The following is a 23,150-nucleotide window of genomic DNA, read 5'->3' on the forward strand; positions in this document are numbered from 1 at the left end:
AACAGGCCCAAGAGCAGCAGACATCAGACAGGTGAAGAGTGAAGGCTCTGGGAGAGGGTTTTTCTAGAAGATAAAACTGAGACCACTCATGGAGTCTGAACATACAGCGAACAGACTTAGACAAATGAGGGAGGGGTTGGAGATACATTAGTGGTATGTACATACAAAAAAACTACACAAACAAGCAAACAAGATAACTACGAACTCAAGGGAAAACAAAAAGTTGTGCAAGATGAAGAAAAGCATCCTAATAATGTTATATGACCTGTGAATTGCATTTACATGGTCATAATAATGTAAACACTGGATAGAGATTTAGCCAAAATGGTATACAGATCCCATTACTCCTATTCTCTTCACCTTTGTTTCTCCAGCAACAAAATATCAATAATCTTTCTTTTCACCTTCTGCATAAACATCTGAAGATTTTCTTATTTCACTTACCTGTCCTATGCATATCAGATTGCTTTAGGTTTTACAATATTTAGTCAGTAAGTATTCCCTCAGCCCTGACTACAGCCATAGCATTCACGTCCTGAGAAGGCTGTAACAGGTACAACATAAAGGCCTCTGCTCACAAGAAACTTAAATCTAAGAAAAATTTTGCAGGAGTACAAGGCAATAAAACAGATGTTGAAAGCTATGAGTCATCTCTGCCTGCAGACTTGCCTTCCCTCACAGAAGGGCCTAAAGGATAAAATGAAAATCCCAATTCTTCCCCCACACACTTACTCTTTCCTCTATTTTCACAGTTCACCACAACATTCAGGATAAAATCCAAGGCTCTTAGAGAATAACTTTATAAGACCCTTCCTTTTTTTTTTTTTTAGGTTTTTATTTTTTTCTATTACAGTTGATTTACATTGTTCTATCAATTTCTGCTGTACAGCAAAGTGACCCAGTCATAATACATACATATATACACACATTCTTTTTCTCACATGATCCTCCATCATGTTCCATCATAAGTGACTAAATATAGTTCCCTGTGCTATACAGCAGAATCTCACTGCTTATCCACCCCAAATGAAATAGTTTGCATCCATCCATATTGCTGCAAATGGCATTATTTTGTTCTGTTTTTATGGCTGAATAGTATTCTATTGTGTATATACACACCATTTTTTTTTCTTTTTGTCTTTTTCTTAGGGACACACCCACACCATATGAAGTTTCCCAGGCTAGGGATCTAATCAGAGCTGTAGCCTCCAGCCTACGCCAGAGCTACAGCAACATGGGATCCGAGCCATGTCTGTGACCTACACCACAGCTCATGGCAACACCAGATCCTTAACCTACTGAGCAAAGCCATGGATCGAACCCAAGTCCTCATGGTTGCTAGTCAGGTTTGTTAATGGCTGAGCCAAAATGGGAACTCCAATATACCACATCTTCTTAATCCATTCATCTGTCAATGGACGTTTAGGCTGTTTCGGTGTTTTGGCTATTGTGAATAGTGCTGCAGCGAACATATGGGTGCATTTATCTTTTTCAATGACCAATTGGACCTAATCAAACTGACAAGCTTTTGCACAGCAAAGGAAACCATAAAAAAAACCCAAAAAGACAACCTACGGAATGGGAGAAAATAGTTTCAAATGATGCAAATGACAAGGGCTTAATCTCTAAAATATACAAACTTATACAACTCAACACCAAAAAAACCAACAAGCTAACTGAAAAATGGGCAGAGGACCTAAATAGACATTTCTCCAAAGAAGATATACAAATGGAGAATAGGCACATGAAAAAAAATGTTCAACATTACTAATTATTAGAGAAATGCAACTCAAAACTACTATGAGGTACAACCTCACACTTGTCAGAATAGCCATAATTAACCAGTCAACAACCAACAAATGCTGGAGAGGGTGTGGAGAAAAGGGAACCCTCCTACACTGTTGGTGGGAATGCAAATTGGTACAATTACTATGGAAAACAGTATGGCGGTACCTCAGAAAACTATATTTACAACTACCATATGATCCAGCAATCCCTCTCCTGGGCATATATCCAGACAAAACTTTCACTGAAAAAGATTTAATGTTCTTCTTTCTTGGCTCCTGCCTCAGTGGACATTCTATATACTGAGGTATAAACAGCTCTCTCAACGCCAGGCTCCCTCAAGTCTATAACATTCCACCATCCTCTCTTCACATTTTGTGTGGACAAAACTCCTTTAAAATTGAGACCATCTCTCACCTTGTCTCGGGTCTTGTGATACTCATCTAGGCCAGGTGCACATGCTTTGTGCTCTTTGGGAAGACAGCCTGACTGAGCATCAGAGCAAGGGAAGTGGCACAGAAGCTCTCTTTGGAGGAGGTTACTGGCAGGGGTGGCTGCTACTGCTTCTCTCTTTCTGCACCCCTGCAACTCTGAGGAAGGAGAGGCTTCTCTGAGGCACATCACGGGGCATACAGACTTGTCTGGATGTCAATCTCAGCATTCCCTCTTCACCTCAGTCTCCCCGTTTGTCAAACAGGGAGAAGATCACTTTTTTAGAGTTGTTCTGTGATGAGTAAGTGATGCACATAGTATCTGGCACAGAGCAGATGCTGAGAACAACTGTCTCCAACCCTCAACATACACAGCCATCGATCGCTAGCTCAGGAGAACATGCATTTTCCAACAGTACTCTAGTGAAGTTCAACCCAGTGTGATTTACTTCAATGAGTAGCAATGACTCTGAACTTGAGTGGCCCAGGCAATGCTGTAGAGGGTCACCAGGAAGAACCCAAGTTACTCCCCTGCTTTAGCCCCTCCTTAAATTCTTTTGGATCAGGCTTGGGCTTGGGCTTGGGCTTCCTAGGACTACTCTTCATGGAAAATAAAGTCTTTTTACTCTGGGATGGGTAAGAGCAGGAGTGTTTCTTAACTTTATGCTGGAGCTAGGAGGCTATCAGGAGAGTGGCTAGAGAGTGAAAAATAGTAACGCAGCCCGACCACATCTTTCTTTCTTTTTTCTTTTTTTTGTCTTTTCATCTTTTCTAGGGCCGCACTTGCGGCATATGGAAGTTCCCAGGCTAGGGGTCTAATCAGAGCTGTAGCTGCCAGCCACAGCCACAGCCACAGCCACAGCAACACAGTATCCGAGCTGCATCTGTGACCTACACCACAGCTCACGGCAATGCCGGATCCTTAACCCACTGAGCGAGGCCAGGGATTGAACCCACAACCTCATGGTTCCTAGTCAGATTCGTTAACCACTGAGCCACGACGGGAACTCCCAGACCACATCTTTCATCTCAGTTGGATTTGTTTTAACTGCCCTCCGCTTTGCCTGCAACTGAGACACTTCTGCTGGAGGCTGAGCTAAAAAGTCACACACGGCTAGATGAGACCTATGTTCTTTGCTGAGTTCTTCCTTCCTGTCCTTTGACAACCAGTACTGCCATTACCCCAAACACCTGGACCTTACTTTCTTCCCATGATGGCCCTTCCCTGCATATTCTCCCCTTCCCATCTAGGACCATGTCCGACAAAAATTAGGCAGATTAAGATCTTGAACAATCTTTCTCAAAACCAGGCATTAGGTTACTTTAATGTTTCTACTCTTGGCTGGAGATGAAACAATCAGATACTATAATCACATACCCAGCTTCCAGAGTAAACTAGCAAATGCTCTCAGCCCTTGGGTGAGGAAAAGAGGGAAGATTGAAGATGTGAAATTATTTACTACTTTGCCCTCAACAGTCCAGAAAAATCTTGGTCTAGAGAAATCACTGACGTCTTTCAGATGAGGAAACAATTTCCTTAAACAAAGAAAAGACTTATCAAAAATTCAAGGATATTTCAACTTCGGTCTTTTCCTATCTTCCGCTTCAGGGTACAATGGTATAGAAGTCATAACCTTATGTTCCAGAGAAAATGAAAGAAGCATATATTTACACAAAACATCCACGATGATTTGTGATAACCATTTTAGTAGCACACTCCTGGGGGCGGGGGAGTCTCGTTAAATACCATACCAAAAACAGTAACATAGTTTTTTACTCCATTATATATTATTCACACATAAGTATCTTTTCCATTGTTGTATCCTCAGCACTGAGCAGCACCCAAATAAAAGACACTCAAAGACAATGTCCGTTCACCTGTTAGCCCAGGAAAGGTAAGAGCCAGGAGGGAGTCAGTTTTTCAAGTCCTATCTGAAGAGCACTAGTAGGTCTGGGCAGAGGTGAGCCCTATGATAGCATGCAAAGGAAGACCTGACCAGTGAGCCAGCAGAGGAAGGCCAAGCAGGTCTCACAAGGACTCTGCTCTTAAGTTTGACCTGCTCACCTTAGGGTTTGGTGGCAGGCAGCTTCTGACACAGCTCCTCAGGATCCCTGCCTCCCACATTCACCCCTTTGTGGGAGCTCCTCCCACTAAGTGTGTACTGGACACATCGGCTTACTTCTAGTGAAGAGAGTGTGACAAAAGTGACAAGACGTCACTTCCAAGTTTAAGTTACAAAAGACTGTGGCTTCCTTCTTGCCCACAATCTCTCTCTTGGCCTCTCATTCGCTCTGATGAAACCAGCTGCCAGACTGTAAGATGCTTTGAGGAGAGGCCCACAAATGACAAGAACCGGAGGGGGCTGCAGTCCATCAACCCTGAGAAACTGAATCCTGCCAACCACCATGTGAGTGAGCCAAGGAGACCCTCCCAGTGGAGCCTGAGATAAAGGCAGCCCAGCAGGAGACCCAGAGCCAGATGACCCAGTGTCACTATTAAATTATGAAGTGTCTGGGGCCATGTTCTAGTACAGACACAGTGTTTTTTTTTGGTCTTTTTGCCATTTCTTGGGCCGCTCCCGTGGCATATGGAGGTTCCCAGGCTAGGGGTTGAATTGGAGCTGCATCCCCCGGCCTATGCCAGAGCCACAGCAACGCGGGATTCGAGCCGCGTCTGCAACCTACACCACAGCTCACAGCAATGCCAGATCATTAACCCACTGAGCAAGGCCAGGGAGCGAACCCGCGACCTCATGGTTCCTAGTCCGGATTCGTTAACCACTGCGCCACGACGGGAACTCCAGACACAGTGTTTTAATACCTCAACTAAGTCTGGGCTTTTCTCAGGCCTCACCAGTGACATTCTTACAAACTCTAATTGTACAGAACTTTTGTAGAAGGTTGGCCTTAATATGCAATTTAACTTCAAGTTTTGCTTTAGTTGCAATATTGAATAATTTACCTAACCTCTTTCGCCCTTCATATATCTAAATTAAGGGTAAAATGTTTCCTTCAAATAGTGTTGAGGAGATAGCACGCGTGTGCGTGAGTGCGCACACACACACACACACATATTATTAACATTATATATCTATGAGGAATTCCCGTTGTGGCTCAGTGGGTTAAGAACCCGACTAGTATCCATGAGGATGTGAGGTTGATCCCTGGCCTCACTCAGTGGGTTAAGGTTCCAGCCTTGCCACGAGGTGTGGTATAGGTCTCAGATGTGGCTCGGATCCTGTGTGGCTGTGGTGTAGGCTGGCAGCTGTAGCTCTAATTCAAGCCCTAGTGTGGAAACTTCCATATGCTGCAGGTGTGGCCCCCAAAAAGTAAATAAATAAATAGATAGATAGATAAATAAAATATCCATGATATTCGTGCATATGAGTTCCTCCACCTTATCCTTATGCTTAAATTCTTTGGGTATCTTATTCTGGTACCATATATACTGACTACACTACTTTTGGATCTAAAACTAATTATTTGTCATTTCTCTACTTGGAAATATCTACAGGTTTCCTTTATCACACAGGTTCAGTGACTATGTTTTCACAAACAATTCTGATAAATTTTTCATCCCCAGACAAAATATGTAAACTAGGAATTAGTCCAATGTATTGTTGGCTTTTTCGAAAGAACAAAGTTTCAATATCCTTTTGTACAAGGTTACCTTTTGATGCTTTTCTCTACTTCCTGGAGTGCACCGGTTAATTTTAACCAAGCCAGTCCCCTCCCAATCATGCCATGTTGCCATGTTTTTGCCCATACTGTTCTCTTATCCTGGAATGATTTCTTCCCTTATTCAAACCCTGCTTAACCTGCCAAGACCAGCCTTAAGTCCTGTCACTTAGTACGTAATCTTTGCTCAACTAGTGCCTTGGTATAGGGACCATGTCTTAAACTTTGGGGGGCATTTCTCTACAAACTTATCATAATGCTAGGCACTTGGTAGTTAATCAAATAATAAGTACGAAGTCCTCTGAATTTCAAATTTGTACCCACAAATTCCTTTCTTAAAGAATCTTAAGATTTCTTCAAACACCTTTCTTCCTCTCTTGAGATACTTACTTGCTTTGTCATTACTTCCTTCTATCTCCTAACAACATCTTGTCTAACTTAGCTTTCCCTAAAACTCTCCTTATACTTGAGGCCATTTTACAGAGAGGCATTTATAGAGCCATTCAAAGCCATTAGGATTATTGGCTGATTAAGGATAAGTCGGATAAGGAAACCCAGTGGGAACTAGTTCTGTTTTTTCTGGCTTTCTAATTTATCAAAGTCAAGTTCTCAAAGTCTAAATGTTTAATAAGTACTTTCTAAAAGATTTCATTGTTTTGTTTTTTGTTCTTATCACACTTGAGTGCTTAATAAACTTTATTCTCAGGGCTTGACATCATGCCAGAACTCTGCTGTGTCTTCTTCCATCCTACCAGCACGAGATCATGTGTTTTCGTGAAAGAGCAAGGCTTTTAGGTCCACGGGGACCACTTACAAGCTAATAAATAAAACACTGGCTGGGCTTTTTCTAAGTGTTTGATGAATGACTGATTGACTGAACAGGATAAACGTAGGCACAGAAAACAAAGAATAAAAGCAGCAGAAAAAATTTTTTCTCTAGTTACAGTGAAGTATGCTTAATTTATGGGGGTGTGGTAGGGTAGGTATGTGTTAGCAGAGTGATAGTCTACATGGAATTTACCAAAAGCACAGCCTGAAAATCAAGCATTTCTTCCTTTTTTAAATTGAAGTACAGTTGATTGATCATGTTGTGTTGTAGCATTTCTCAATACTAACCTGAAACTAGATTATAATCCCTGATTTTTGTTTTAGATCAATTTATCTCTTAAAAGGACACAGAAATTGCTTAGCCTACCAAGACATGATAGAAACAATTCCTGTGAAGGCCTAAACCATCTCTGCTTTAATTTTCTACTCATCAAAACACCTCTTATCTATAATTTGATCTCTTTAAGAGGACCTGCTGCCCAGAACAGAGTCTCACTCAGATAGATGGACCATTCTCATTCTGGAGCCAGGCAGATATCTCAGTACAAAGGAATGAAATGAGATTTTTTGTTTGTCAGTCAGTATCCTGGGCGTTTAGCTAGCCCAGATCATTCCTCAGAGAGTTATCAACTCTTAATGAAATGAAATGACTAAGTTTTTCGAACTGCAAAGTTGTGATGACTGCACCCAAGTATTGCCACTCTCTGAGCACCTCCTTAAGGAGTCACTCCCCTGGACATCCTGACAAACTATAACCTAAGCAAACTTAGAGATAGGTTAATTCGATTCTCCTATTTTACAGAAAAGAAGATTGAGTCCCAGAGTCTGAATTGACACTGCGAACAAATCAGAGGTGACAGTGGGATTAGAAAAACAATTTTCCTTCTACTACACTACTTTACTTCAGGAAAGGCAGTGCTGAAAGATAAATAAGGCTGTGGAAAGCAACTGTGAGTTGGTTACTGAAAAGGGGTTATGATGGGCCATGTGTATTATTTATTTTTTTTATTTTTTTTATTTTTTTTGTCTTTTTGCTATTTCTTTGGGCCGCTCCTGCGGCATATGGAGGTTCCCAGGCTAGGGGTCCAATCGGAGCTGTAGCCATCAGCCTACGCCAGAGCCACAGCAACGCAGGATCTGAGCCGCGTCTGCGACCTACGCCAAAGCTCACGGCAACGCCAGATCGTTAACCCACTGAGCAAGGGCAGGGACCGAACCTGCAACCTCATGGTTCTTAGTCGGATTCGTTAACCACTGCGCCACGACGGGAACTCCCATGTGTATTATTAAAGGAAGAAAGGATGCTGGTGTCTACTGAGTACCTCCTATATGCCTGTCACTGTTTTAAGGACTTTACTTGTATTACTAATCAGTCCTCACAACAACCTTGTGAAGTTATTAACATTACTCCTATTTTATAAGTGAGGAAATAGAACCTAGAAGAAAAAAATTGCTGCAGCTACTAAGAAGCAGATCTGAAATTCAAACACCCATCTACTTGACCTCCAAGCCCAGAGCTTTTATTTTTTCTTACTATATAGTTAGACCTGATAGATTTCTCTATAAATACTCAAGCAGTGTCAGAGTAAAGGAACTTCAAGTACAATATGCCCCCCCCCCCCACTGCCCGTTTTGTGTCTTCTATAAGGTATAAACCCATTTTAAGCGCTGAGTACTGAAAATTGCTGTAACATTCTATGTCAACGCACAACTCTCTAATGCTTATCAGGGGATTATGACAATATCTTATAATGATTTATTCTTAATTATAATTGTAGATGTCTGGTCTTATATAAAAAATGCTAGCCTTAAACAAAAAATATTAGGGGTTGGGTTAGTTTCTTTGCTGGAATATTGTGCTTTACAATTTCCATTAAAAATCTAAACTTTGAAGTGCATATGGGAAAGTCAGAGACTCAAAAACTATATTTTAAGGGGTTCTCGTTTTCCTACTCTTCATAATCTTTTTCAAGAAGTGTACGCTGCAATGTCAAAATGAGGAAGGAGGATGGCTGAATTCTAAATACATTTCAGGGAGCAGAGTCAACTTAGGCAGAGAGTCAGACAACTGCCAAAAAGAAAGAGTAATAGTTTTTTGTTGTTGCACATGCTAATATTAAATCAAATGCTAATTCAAACTAGCCTCCAATGATTTAAGGGAATGCGTCAGAAACCAACATGCTTGAAAGATTTTATTGTTTCTTTTTAGCCAATGGTCTTAACAGTAACTTAAATTACTAAGATGTATTAATTCTAGATACTTAACCAAGAGTCTGCCTGAATAAAGTTTAAGTCAAAAACTGGAGGCTCAAATCCAACTCACAGAGGTGTTTTGCTTGGATCACAGAGAATTCTATTTTAATGTGAGAACCAACATTTTAAAAAGATGAGAGAAAATCACATTTAGGAAATCCAGATCTTGAGCTTCCTAAAAAAAAAAAAAAAAAAAAAAAAAAAAAAAAAAAAAAAAAGGGATGATTTGGCAGTGATGGGCTCACACTTCCATATGGCCACAATCTGCAGAAACTGTGTGTTGGCTGCCCCTTTAGAGAGATGTGGTCACCAGTCAGCAGTTCCCGGCAGCCCACCTCACTCACTGTACTTACCTCCCCCTTCCTCATCCCTGGAGACATCTGAGTTTGTGACCTTTGTTTTATAGGAACTGAACAAGGAAAGTGGAGAAATTTAAAAACAAGCACCCCTCCCCCAAACTAAAAACACAGCCATATCACGTAGTCAATGTACTAGACAGCCAAAAAAAAAAAAAAAAAAAGTGCTTCTCTAGTCCATTGCCTCAACCACTTGGCCATGACTACCCACTGCTTCTCAATATAGAATGCCACAGAATTTGGGGACACTTATATCAATTGGCTCATGACAGAGGGAACATGACAGTGGTGTAAATCCTTCAACATAAATGTTCAAATGAAGTGCTTTCAGTATTCTGGCCCAAGATTAGATTCTAGGTGAATATTTCAAATGAACTCTTTTGTCTGAAGTCAATTACAAAATAGCTACTCAAATTTTTCTACCGCTTCTAATATTTATGCTGACTTTATCGAAGAGAAAAAGAGGACACAGCTTTCTTGGTTTATCTAAAACCTCAGCGTATCCTAATTAGACTCTTCTTTTTCTCTATCAGTAACTATGGCTCATCTCACCCTCAAAAGCCAAATCAAAATACTTGACCAGAATCAGAAACATAGTTACAATGTATGAATGAAACATGGCCTTCTCCAGTGGTGCAAGTGATGCTTGCTTCTCTAGCAAGTTATCTTTCAACAGTTTCTTTTTTGCCCACCAGGTGGCGAAACAGCAAACTCAAGGTTTTATTTCAAGCAGCACTTTTTTTTTTTTTTTTTTTTTTGATTTCCTAAGCATCTTAGGAAATAACTTTCAGGCCCCCTCCCTAACCCTCTGCTCCTTCAAGTTCAATTCACATTTCTCCCTAATATACGATGGCACTTCTTTTGTGAGCCAGTTAGACTAGATTTCACAAAGAATGGGAAGCAAAGAAAACTGCCAAGGACTCTGCCCAAGGTCACAGAAAAAAAGGCAAAATAAGAACTTGGACTTCCTAAGACTTGGCCCAGAGTTTGGGACTCAGGAAACAGTGACCTTTGAACATCGTTTCTGGTGTGCCAAAATTATTTGCAGCAGAATATTTAAGGGTATCAATTTAAAAGGAGGAAGTGAGGGCCGCCAAGGCGTACGTGTTTCACAGGGAAAGAAAACAAAGTCCTCAGGTTTCTAAAGAGGGAGATGTAAAGAAATGGGTCAAATGTGGTCCAGTGGGCACACGGGAGGAAGAAAGGCCAGGGGTAGGAGGAAAGGAGCTGAGAATAAGAATGCACAGGGAGGAGGGGAGGGGACCTGTACTAAAAGCACAGGCAGGCAGATCAAGGAAGCCATCCATGTGCACACAGAACACTCAAGACAATGAGAAGCCAGATAGACACCATGCCTCCAGTCAAGGAAACAGAGACTTAAGGAAGATCCATAAACACAGGAGAAAATGTGCACAGTTAAACATACTTCTTCCCTCATGTGAGAGGGGGCTCATATGCCAGGGAGAAGAGGCCTATTTATGGCCGAGAGGCGGCCCAGCACAGTGGCTTAAGGGCACGGACTCTGGAACGAGACTAGCCCGGCGGCCTGGGTTTGAATCCAAATCCTACCACTCACTAGCTGGCTGATCTTGAGCATGCTACTTAACCTCTCGGTGCCGATTTTCTTTGCTATAAAATAATGTTAAAGAAATAAACAAATTAAATAAAACACTGAGAAGCGTGTCTGCAAATAGAAAGTGCTACTTAAATAAATTACATGCATACAGAGGAATGCATGGAGTTGTCTCACTTGCTCAAACTCTAAGACAGTTACAGTTTGAAACAAAGCATACTCTCCTAGCGATACAAACATATTCTTGTAGAAAGAGTATTCACAAAAACCAAGACATTCTAAAGTTTAGGGTTCTAGATGGTTAACAAACCACAGCCATAGAAGGAAAGAGAACTCAGTGGCGAGGTAGCTGGAAAAAGAGTTGGAATGTATGGAACACATGCTATCTAAGAAGTCCCAGATGAGCTTCTACTCCAGACCCTGGACACCAGGCTGGGACGGCTGGGGCTGTGGAGCTGGGAGGTGAGGGCAGTGGCTGTAGTGGTGGATCAACCGCAGCATGTTAAGACTGACTGGTGTCCTTCGCTGCCAATCAAACATAAAAGTGGAAGTAAAATGAAGCTGCTGGCCTGCCTCCTCTATTGAATCTCTACTTACTTCACCTCTTCATTCTCACGCTAAGGGCTTAGTCCAGGCCTCTATTCTCTTGCCTGGGTTTCTGAATCAGCTAAATAAATACGTGATCACACCATTCTCCTCCTTATCCACCTACCCTGATGGGACTTCCAAATTTAGTGACATAAAATTCAAACTTGACCCAGGAGATTCTTTATTATCGTGCTTCGGTGTCACTGTCTAATTTCATCTTTCACCTCCTGACTCAATCAATTTTAACCCACCCAGAACTTCTCACTATTCTCTGAACATACAATATTCTATGATGCTGGGCCTGAATCCCACTTTATGATCTTTCCATCAGGAAGTCTTTTTCTTCCTCCAAGACCCACCTTAATTGTCATCTCCTCAGGAATGTCCTTCTCAGTTTCCAAAGCAGAGAAACTTCTTTATTTTCTGAGTGCCTACAGCACTGTGACCAAGCATCTCATAATTCATACCACTTAAGACTGTAATTTACCTGTTTAATTGTCTGATTTCCCATTAACCTCTCAGCACCTCAAAGAGCGAACTGTTTTTACTAATTTTTAAAAACTCCCAGACCCAGCACATACCTGAACCCAGCATATACTGTGGTCGGGTCTCTCAAAATACCTTGATTGAATCAAACGCAACCCTTCCATAAAGTAGGGAAAAGAGAATCTAGTTCTAACAGTATAAATGTTGAAGCAGAAAATGAGAAAACAATTGAGACTGTCTTGCAAAGGCTCAGGCTCCACTGTCAAGGGGTGCAGACCACCCACTGCTCACCGCTGAATATCCTTGTTCTTCCACAAGGAGGCTGACTGAGCCTTGGGAACTCGTTCAATGAAGTTCACCAGCTCTTCCATGAGGAGCCTGCGTTTAAACAAAGAACATGATGAACACTCAAGAGAATTAGAAAAGCAAGGCCCTCTAACATTGCAGCCAAGAGAAATGGGCTTGTCTGCTGTCTCTCCCTGTCTTTCTCTCTGTTGCATATAAACATGGACACCATTTTATATGAAGCTGAACAAAAACCTAGCCTTCATGTTGAATTTCCATGTTAAAAATTATAAATGTAAGTGATTTAATTCACCTTTAAAACAAGCTGGAGTGTTTCTTGTCTCTAAACATTGAGAAAATATAAGCCTACGGTTTAACTCTCACTCTTAAGATCTCTGCCTTTATTTATGTAATTAAAAATTCAAAAGGAGAAAAAGTTAAATGGGTATTAAGTACCTGATATTGGTGGCAGCAGAGGTGGGGATAGAGTTGTTTTTTAAGGACAGTATTAAATGGACATTTTAAACTGGTCAAATAAGTTTTCTTGATGTATGTTTTAGGAAGGGACAAAATTCCACATGGTAGAATACTCTAAGGACTAATCCTAAAAATCTAACTCAAGGACCTGCAGAAGGATAGGCTCTGCAGATCACAAGGGTTATCAGAGAATTACAACTGAGGAAATCTAAGAAATGCCTCAGTCAGTGGGATGAGTGATCCCATGCTCTGAGGAATACATGGGACAGAGAGCACTATGAGGGCCCTGGGTGGCTAGAGGATGACTCGGAACCTAGAAACTGATTTTCAACACCTTGAATCCTCTATATAACCCAGGATAGATGTTCCACATTGATTTAAACCCTCTCCCCAAAACATATAGTCATGGTGAGGTATCAATTTGTTAGAATCTGAATGCTGAGCAACTTCCTTTCATTCCCATTCATTTACTCATTCCTAATACCACTATTATCTTTTTGAAGGAGCAGTACCCGTTCCGGCATCCTAAGATCTGGGTTCCAGACTCATCTCTTGTTTGGCTGCAGCTTTCAGGAGAACAGTCTGGTATGCATCCTAGGGCATTAACTTTCTCAGACTAGAATCTAACGTGCTCAGCTTATCCTCTCACTGAAACTGATCCCTCACCTGGAGTGTTGTACTTTTCTATAATGTCTCTTCCTCAGATCATTTGTTTTTCTGTACACTCTGCAGGTAACATAGTTTGACACAAAAATAGGAACATGGTTTGGTTCATTTCTGGTAATTCCACCTTGGTGGACTTCAGCCAGACCCTAGAACCCAAAGCTAAGAGTCTATTTTGCACTTTGAGCCCCTATTTTTAGGTTTTGATAGTTTTACCTTGTATTGTGCTTGTTTGTTTGCTTCAACACAATCCTTTTTTTCCGGGGTAATTTTCTTCACATGATTTTTTTTTCCTCACTAAATGACGCTGCGGTTAGTTGAAACAACCATCTGTCCCATGGAGGCTTGGGAGGGGCGGGACCAGAGATGGCCTGGCATTCTCAGAGTCAAAGGCAAGCTCTGAGGTTTTTACTCCATAGAGTTTCACTCTGTCAACAGTACAGACACCTTAACCATCTAATTACTTATCCTGTTTTCTACAAGCCGTCTCCATTTATAGGCTGCACTCAACTATAAATGGTGGGGGGTTAGGGGAGGGGGGGCGGATTTTGAAAGCAAAGTAATAAAATTTCTTCTTCTTTTCTTAAATATGCTATGTTCCTTTCTCATGGGAAGTGCTCTGCATTGCATCTTGGTAGCATCTCAGTGACTGTTACTCCCCTAATTAGTATCATCGGCACAGAGGAGCTGTCTCTGCAAACTCCTTCTTCCCATTCTTCTAAAAAAGACTAACAACCACTCTTGGCAGCATCAAACTCTAGGCCACGCCAGTGAACATTTGTTTTATCTAAAGAGTTGTCTCTTCATGCCTATTCTCTGGGTCAGCTGCTCAGAAGGAAATAATGATCCCTCCTGACACAACACTCTATTAAATAGTCACTGCTGAAGGAAGGCGCTCTCTGGTCACTTTCGAACGGCACAACAGCAAACGCTCTCACCCTCTCACCTGCCGATTTGAACGGTGGGCTCAGTGGCATACACCGTGCCTGTGAACCCGGTGTGCTCGGTGATGTAGGGCAGAGCCATCATGCAGTGATAGTTAGAGATGAGGATCACATCTACCGTAGACAGATCTATTAGCTCCGTCTGAAAAGAAAGGGGAGGGAATGATACATATCTGTGGAGGGCACATAGATCAACATGATGGGGCTGAAAAATGATGTTGTCAGAAAGCAGAGGAGTGGTTGTGGTATCGCAGAATAATGACACTTTTCCTGCAACACTTCGACTCCCCCATTTTAGGATATTTCCTAGTGTCGGCATTAAGCAGAGGGCGGCATGGTGATCGATGAGGACACAGCCTGTCCACCAGCAGGGCCCTGATTTTACTAAAACAGAGTTCTCAGTTAGACATAGGAGGATAGATGGCAGCAGGATACTTCGGCCATTGCTTCCTGGCAAGTGGGACCAGGTAACATGAAGCAGCGAGAGCAGCGCATCGGCTGCAGGGAATGAGAATGGAACACACCACTGCTATGGGCCACAGGGAACAGGGATCGGCATACAGAAACTAGCTCTTCAAAGTCAAATGTGGGAGGGGACTTTCCTTTTTTTATGAGGTAACTCTTGACTACAAGTGCTGGATAGAGCCAAAAAAAAAAAAAAAAAAAAATAGTGGCAGAGTCAAAAAAGAAGATTATACCCTAATTATAACCCCAAATCTACCTTTTACTGTATAGCTATAAAGGTCAGCTGAAAAGGAATGGAGTTTCCTGGTGGCCTAATGGTTAAGGATCTGGTGTTGCCACTGTTGTGGCTTGGGTCACTGCTGTGGTTTGACCCTTGGCCTGGGAACTTCCGCATGTAGTGGGTGTAGCCAAAAAAAAAGAAAAAAGAAAAAAAGAAAGGTCAGATGAAAAGGGAAAAGACAAGTTGGCAGGTGATGGGAAATGCTACTCACGTTTAGTAAATTGTATGAAAATTCTTTTAGCAGAAGGGATTGTTTTACCCATAAATTTAAGTCCTACCTCTCTTTTAGGGCTCAATTCTCTTCTTCCACTAAGCCTTCCTGATTAGCTCAGATGAAAGAAACCACTTCTTCCTCAGAACTGCTCCGGCACTTCGTGAATTTCTCTCTTATGGCTGTTATTATTCTGTACAATGGTACTTCAAAGTACCACTTTGTCCCTCAAAGACTGAATGTCTCCGAACTCAAGAATCCTAGGTGACTCATCTCTGTTCCCTCTCAGCTGCAGCAGCCAGCATGTTAAGAGACAGTGCACTGGGGTTGAAGAATGCATGGTGACAAGTGGCACTCTCTCTGGAGAAAGTGAGATGCTATGGTTCAGAAACGTAGCCCCAGTTGCCAAGCTGCCCTCATGGAAGTCACCCCACGGATGTGTGCAGTATGGACAGTGTGGGGTCGCTCAGGGAAGTGCTTCAGTGGGAATGGGTCCCAGAGCTTCCATGTCCTCCACAGAGACGTAACAAAGATGGCTGTGCCACCTCTGCAAGCAACAGAGATAATATGCCATTTTGGCTGTGGGTATTTTCTGGCTGAACTTCTAACTTTCCGTGTAAAGAAAGTTGACTGAATAAAGCCACCAAGGCATAATCTGCTCCTGAGGACAGCATGGAGTTCAGAGGTCAGAAGCTACTCACTGCCAGGGCGATGGTCATCTGTGTGAATAAAATGTCTAATGACAAGGGCTGAACTCTATGCTGTGCACTCAACTTCCAAGACAATAACCTCACATGGTCCTATTCCCCAACACCCTCTAGAACCATCTGTATACACATGAGAAAATGAAGGCAGAGTAGCAGAGTGACAGGTCCAGAAGAAAACAAGGGAAGGACAGTTGAAGCAACAGTAAAGCTCAAAAGCATCCCTACCTTAATTCTACCTATATAGAAACTGGGTAGGAATAGTTGAAATTTTTCTTAAATATGTAAGAATCAGCCCACAGGGAATTCCCTAGTGGTCTAGTGGTTAGGATTTGGCGCTTTCACCACTGTGGCCCGGGCTCTATCCCTGGTCTGGGAACTGAGATATCACATCAAGCCACTGCATACTGCAGCCAGAAAAACAAAAAACAAAACAGCCCAGAGTCTAGAAGAATAAGACATTTGGTGAGGACAGCTGAAATACACACACACACACACACACACACACTGCCTGGATATATCAAGAGTGTCTACATACATTTTTCTCAGAAAAATAAATTTAATTTTATTATTTTTTTTTGTCTCTTAGGGCTGCATCCACGGCATTTGGAGGTTCCCAGGCTAGAGGTCGAATTGGAGCTACAGCTGCCGGCCACAGCCACAGCCACAGCCACAGCACGGTGGGATCTGAGTAGAGTATGTGACCTACACCACAGCTCATGGCATCACCGGATCCTTAACCCACTGAGCAGGGCCAGAGATCGAACCCAGGTCCTCATGGATCCTAGCTGGGTTCGTTACTGCTCAGCCACGAAGGGAACTCCATTTTAATTTTAAACTTGTATACAGACACTGGGTTCTACAGACCATGAACTATAATTTTATGGTCAAAACCACTATAATTTATTGGTTGCTTACTATACTGTCCTAGATTTTATGCAGTGTATGGTATAGATTTTTGGGGGAATACAAAGATATTTAAGGTAGTTTCACTAGAGAATCAATTATATGAGGAGTGGGATTTTAGTTCTGCCTGGCTTGGCCACATGTCAGCCAAGACTGGACTGTGTAGGAAAGCCCTCTCTCTTGATTCTATGACTCTCCTATTTTCTCCTGATCATACAATGCCCTGGTTGATCTTAAAATAGTGAGCATTACTACCTTGTCATAATCCACAAGTTATACAAGTTGAAAAACTCTAGAACCCTAAATATATTAGTGCTGCTTTAGCTCTGCAAAGGTGAACTGTGAAACAGTGACTGTCTAATTTCAAAGTTTACTTCTCTGTGGAGCAAGTCAGAAAGTCACCAGAACACCAAGCCATGAATCCTCCACTGTTGGCCGTAAGCTGAAGGCTGCAGCAGTCAGTGCCATAGGCAGTAAACTGAAAATAAATGCAGCACTTGGGACTAGCAATCTTTGAGCAGATGGGGAACTGCCCCACCAATTCCTAAAAGACAAATGAGGATGACAAAAAGATTTTATTGGCAGGTAGGGAGAGCTCAGGATTCTGGATAACTCCACTCTTGTCCCTACTACTTCATCACAAACTTTCTCCTTTATCTGCCAACTTCAACTACCACGGCCTTCTTTGTTTTCCTTCCTCTCTTTCGCTCTGGGATCCTAAAAGAGCACATACACATACTTCAAAGAGAGAAAAAAGTTTATCTAATAGGTATCAAAGCAAGTTGTGGAACTGGAAAGAGAAAGAGGGGAAAAGGACAAAAATAAAGGACACAGTACTCCCAACTTTTCTCTCTGGTTCTGACTTATGAAAGTATTTTCCACAGGCATAGAAATCCCCTGGGCACATGGAAGGAAGAGAATGGCAGCTTCTTATTTATTTATTTTGTCTTTTTGCCATTTCTTAGACCACTTCCGTGGCATATGGAGGTTCCAAGGCTAGGGGTTGAATTGGAGCTGTAGCCACCGGCCTACGCCAGAGCCACAGCAATGTGGGATCCGAGCCGTGTCTGCAACCTACACCACAGCTCACGGCAACGCCGGATCGTTAACCCACTGAGCAAGGGTAGGGACCGAACCTGCAACCTCATAGTTCCTAGTCGGATTCGCTAACCACTGCGCCACGATGGGAACTCCGAGAATGGCAGCTTCTTACTGATTTCCTCAGGACCCCTGGGCTGGCTAGTGGCTCACCTCCACTCATCTGTGTGCGGAGAACTCCATCCAGGCCACTCTGGTGATTAGGCCTGTCAGGTGAGATTAGTTTCCTTTACAACTAGTGGAAACTGATTTGTTTCCCTTAAAACAATGAAGCTGGACCCAGATGCTTATAACAAGTCATATTGTTATAACAATATGTAAGCAACAAGTATCTGTGACTCAGTTTGGAATCTGTGAAATTTCAAGCAATATTCCATATGTTATTTTAAGTGAGCAAGAATTTTCACAGTTACTGTATTGGTTGAATAATAGCAATTCTCAATTACCCCAGAAAAAGAATGGCAATCTGAGACAGGGGCATTATCCAGTCTGCCCCCTGCATCTGAGGATGTGAAACCTGCAGATGCAGAGGGCCTACCCTCTCCACTGTACTACATCATCTTATATTAGGTACTTAAGTATCTGTGGTTGGTATCCATGGGGCTCCTGGAATCAATCCCCTGCATATACCAAGGGATGACTATGATTACAAAACTGAAAGGCTTGAGTTATTTCTTTACCTTGTTCCAAACCACCCCCCAGTACAAGTGTCAGAGGGGATTTTTAGAAAGAAGTAAGAATAGGAAGAAGAGAGTGACTCAGTGATTTACAGATAACATAAAAAGCTCCTAAATGATCACATTTTAGCCATATAACACAGTGCCTGGAAAAATAGATTCATTTCAATTTGAGAACAGGAAGCTAAGCCCCTTACAATTATTTCTTGAATTCATTTTGAGAGATGGCAAGATGTGCTTTGTTTCTACAATGAGATTCACTTTAATCTTACCTCGGGTAGGCAGAATTCGGGCACGGAATCCACAAATACATGACCTGAGCACTCCTTTAGCTCCTAAAAGACAAGAAAAGAAAAAATTCCAGCAAGACATATCCAATACATAGAGCACCAGGGAAATCTCATCCCCAAATCAACCTTTCCATAAAGTATCACAGACTGCTGGAGTTGGAAGAAAACTGGAAAGTTAGCTAGGTCAACTAGCTGGTTTACGCTCAGAAAGGCTAAATGTTTATTCAGGATAAACAAAATGCTGATTGGCAGCTGACTGAAGAAGTGAATGCACATTTTTTTTTTTTTTTTCTTTTTACGGCCGTACCTGTGGCATTAGGAAGTTCCTAAGCCACGGGTCGAACTGGAACTATATATATATATATAGCTGTGGCCACACTGGATCCGAACTGCATCTGCAACCTTCGCTACAACCTGCCCACTGAGTGAGGCCAGGGGTCAAATCCATATCCTCACAGAGACAACACTGGTTCCTTAACCCACTGAGCCACAACAGGAACTCCAATGCACATTTCTTGATGGCACTTCGAGGAAGCCATGTGTGGACAAGATTTCCATGTGCTTCCATGATTCATGATCCAGTGCCTTCCAAATAATAGTTCCAGGGACCATACCGGCAATATCAGAATGATCTGGGAACACTGATGGAAGTAGATTCCAGGGCCCTACCTAAGATCTAAGGAATCAGAAACTCTAAGGATAAGGCCATGGAACCTATATTTAAACAAGCACCTCCAGGGATTCTGTTCTGGCAATTAGGTTAGGAGTCCCAGCCGTAAACAAATGACATAAAGCCTCTTTCTCCTCCTACCAAGGGTTGAGGGGAAAGTAGAGGAGATGAAGAGTAGAGATTAAACAACCACAAATACCACCACTATCATTCAAAAGAAAAAAGTGGACTTAGAGAGAGAGGAGTTCCCAGCGTGGCTCGGTGGTAACAAACCCGACTAGTATTCATGAGGACGTGGGTTCGATTTCTGGCTTCACTCAGTCGGTTCCAGTGTTGTCGTGAGCTGTGGTGAAAGTCTGAGACATGGCTTGGATCCCTGTTACTGTGACTGTGGTTTAGGCCAGTGGCTGTAGCTCCGATTTGACCCCTGGCCTGGGAACTTCCTTATGCCACAGGTGAGGCCCTAAAAAGACAGAAAAAAAAAAAAAAAAAAAGAAAACAAAAAGGAAAGAGAAGAGAGAGCAACTTCCCACTCTGCCCATGACCTACCATATTTAATATGCCTGTCTTAGTTTGGATTCCTTCACAAGCAGACCCTCAAAAAAGGGTAGGTGCAAGCTTATAAGGGAGGTGTTAAAAAAACAGCAGGAGGAAGGGCAAGTGATAAAGGGAAAATAAGGTGGCTGATAATGGATATGTTATGGAGCTACACACCACTGTGGGCAACAGAGGCTCATTTCCAAAGAGAAACTCAGAAAGAGGGTAACACCTACACCATGGAGTTATTCTACCCAGGGGCAAGGCATTTGGGCTATTTATCTAACAACTCCTGCATTTGGGGGCAGCTTCAGGAAACACACTGTCAGGCAAAGCCATACAGGTATTGACATCTGGAATTATGACAAAGGACACTGAAGAGATAGGAATGGGCCACCAACAGGGTCTGCTACAATGCCTCCAGGAGGCCACTAGAGTTGCTGCCTTCCCTTGATGACATTTCATACCAATATCTATGTAGGAGTTTTTGCTCCAAAGTTAAAGCAATCTGTGACTTTAGAACAAATCTAGTGAAAGAATTTGCTCTCTCCCGAAAGAGAAAAATACTGTTAGAATTTTGGTCCACTGTGTTTTTATTAGTCACCAAACATAGATTTCTATATACTCATATATATACATATATATATTGATGTATTGTAGTCTGGATGATTTTTTTTTTTTTTTTTTTTTTTGTCTTTTTGCCATTTCTTGGGCCGCTCTTGCGGCATATGGAGGTTCCCAGGCTAGGGGTCTAATCGGAGCTGTAGCCACTGGCCTATGCCAGAGCCACAGCAACGCGGGATCTGAGCCGCGTCTGCGACCTACACCACAGCTCACGGCAACGCCGGATCTTTAACCCACTGAGCAAGGGCAGGGATCGAACCCTCAACCTCATGGTTCCTAGTCGGATTCGTTAACCACTGCGCCACCACGGGAACTCCTGAATGATTTTACTCTCAATCTTTATCTGAAAACAGGGTATTAAATAAATGTTATTTTTCTTTTGAATTTTACATATTGCATATCAGAAACTTGATAGAATATTTCCTCCCCTTGCCCTCCACTGTAAACTCCAGTTCCTCTCCTGTGAGTACCATTTAACCAGTGAAAGGCTGAGCCAAAAAGAGCCTGAAAACCATTTTTAATTACAATGTACCTGCCAGCTAAAAACAAATGAGCAATTACGTTTAATGGAACACGACTCCCGACTCCCTTAGGATGAGGTTAAAAATGATTAAAGACAAACCATGGGAAATTTCAAAGCGCTGCCTGGTCTTATATTGGCTATGTAATCTCCTTCCCTGTATTGCTATGTATCAGGGTATGTCTGTCTCCCATGACAAAGCCTCCTCCGAGGCTCTCATCCTTCCTGGCCTGGAGCAGCATATTTGCCATTCCATGCACTTACAATGTCACTGTGTTTTATTCACCACTCCCTCCTAATGAAATGCTCCCACATGCACATGCAAGTCATTTCGCTCACAATGAATGGGTAATGGGATGCTTCTAAGCCTTTCTAAGGGAACAATGATTTACAGCCAGCAGGAGAGTTAGGCTGAAATTTCATCAGGTGCACAGATTCTTGAATGTCACAGGATTTTACAGTTGGCTATGAGGGAAATCTGCTTTCAAATCATGCATTTGGCTCCCACTTGAGGTTCGGGTGCAGGTACCAGAATTAATTCTGTAAAAAGAGCACCTCTGTATTTAAAAATGTCTACTACAAGAAGGAAATGCCTTATTCAGATGAATCATTTTAAGAATCTTTACGCTTAGTCTTTCAATTGGGAAACTCGGGAGAGGAAGAATGATTTGGAGGTCTAAGAACGGCATAGATTAGCATTACAGTTTTTAATCTTCCTTTACCGCTGATTTTTTTCAGTATAAAATTTGACTCGATTATAGTTTTAACCATTTTTTTATCTTTGGTCTCTTATGTGTAAAGCTAAATACCTAAAAACACTTGAGGAAGGAATTACTGTGATGATAATCTAATACCAAAAATTGAAGGACTTTTCTTGTGGTGCAGTGGAGGTCCAATGTCATTGCAACAGCTTGGGTCAAGGTTATGCTGCAGGTTCGACCCCTGGCCCAGGAACTTCCATATGTCGTAGGTGTGGCTGAAAAAAAGAAAAAAAACTCACAGTACTAAGAGGGTTGAAATTATTAAAAAAATAAAAAAAGGAAGAGAAAAAGTACACTCCTTACCTATAGAGAAATAGTACAAGCTCAGAACAAAATGAACTGGATGTAATTCTCTAATAAGCATCACCTTTGAAACTCTCATCACAATTCTAAAAATAATAGTTTTCTTTATATTGTGATAAAATGTACTTGCAGCAGATGCTCTTATATTTTACATGAGAAAACTGTTTCTGCAACTGAACACCAAAATTCCCTAAAAGGCTCTTAAAAACAATAATCATCAAGTACTGAAGACTCTACATGGGTCACGGGATTTTTTAGGGAGAAGACACGGGGCGGGGGGGGCGGGAAATGAGCCCATGAGTCACATTACTATAGGGTGGCTCTGGGACGACAAGACAGCTTTTCTCTAGGTACAGGTACACTTTAGCTAATCATTACCTTGTCCAAGAAAGCATTTCCATCCTTTAGGGACCAGCCAGGAAGATTAGACAGCCGGGGACTGCAAAACAAAAGATTAAATTATCCTAAGTAGATTATAATCCTCAGTGATTTCATGGTGACTGTACTGGCTCCATAAAGTTAAAAACAGTTTGAAATTACTGGCAGCAATGCTCACCCAAAATACCAATCAAAAAGATGAAAAGTAACTGTGTGGTACCAAGGTTAAGAATTATGTGGCAATGGAACATGAAAAAGCTAAATAGTTTTGTGCTAAATTGGGAAAATTAAAAGAATGCTATGTGGAATAATAAAGAGAAAAAAGAGAGATGGACTACGAAAGCATTGGATAGTTATCTAATTACCAGCCCCGATTTCA

The 23,150-nt window shown here is 42.0% G+C and overlaps 1 protein-coding gene across 7 annotated transcripts in view; it reads right to left on the minus strand.

Annotated features, from left to right (window-relative positions):
• The window catches only part of INTS9 (integrator complex subunit 9), a 115,631-nt gene that overhangs the window by 48,878 nt on the left and 43,603 nt on the right, over positions 1–23,150 (minus strand). For 6 of the 7 annotated variants that reach the window (XM_084997784.1, XM_001928998.8, XM_084997783.1 and 3 more), the window contains 4 exons: positions 22,772–22,832; positions 18,961–19,023; positions 14,350–14,489; positions 12,270–12,356 (listed from right to left, as the gene is read on the minus strand). In XM_084997784.1, coding sequence (XP_084853910.1) covers positions 12,270–12,356; positions 14,350–14,489; positions 18,961–19,023; positions 22,772–22,832 — 351 coding nt within the window. Of the gene's footprint in view, positions 1–12,269; positions 12,357–14,349; positions 14,490–18,960; positions 20,847–21,123; positions 22,833–23,150 lie in introns of all 7 variants that reach the window. The other variant, XM_084997786.1, reaches the window with a different exon arrangement.

The sequence above is a fragment of the Sus scrofa genome, chromosome 14 (assembly GCF_054392235.1).
Source record: "Sus scrofa isolate SSC_HxYL_T2T_F1_AM1 chromosome 14, Sscrofa_HxYL_maternal_Yorkshire_Landrace_v2.0, whole genome shotgun sequence".
NCBI lineage: Eukaryota > Metazoa > Chordata > Mammalia > Artiodactyla > Suidae > Sus > Sus scrofa.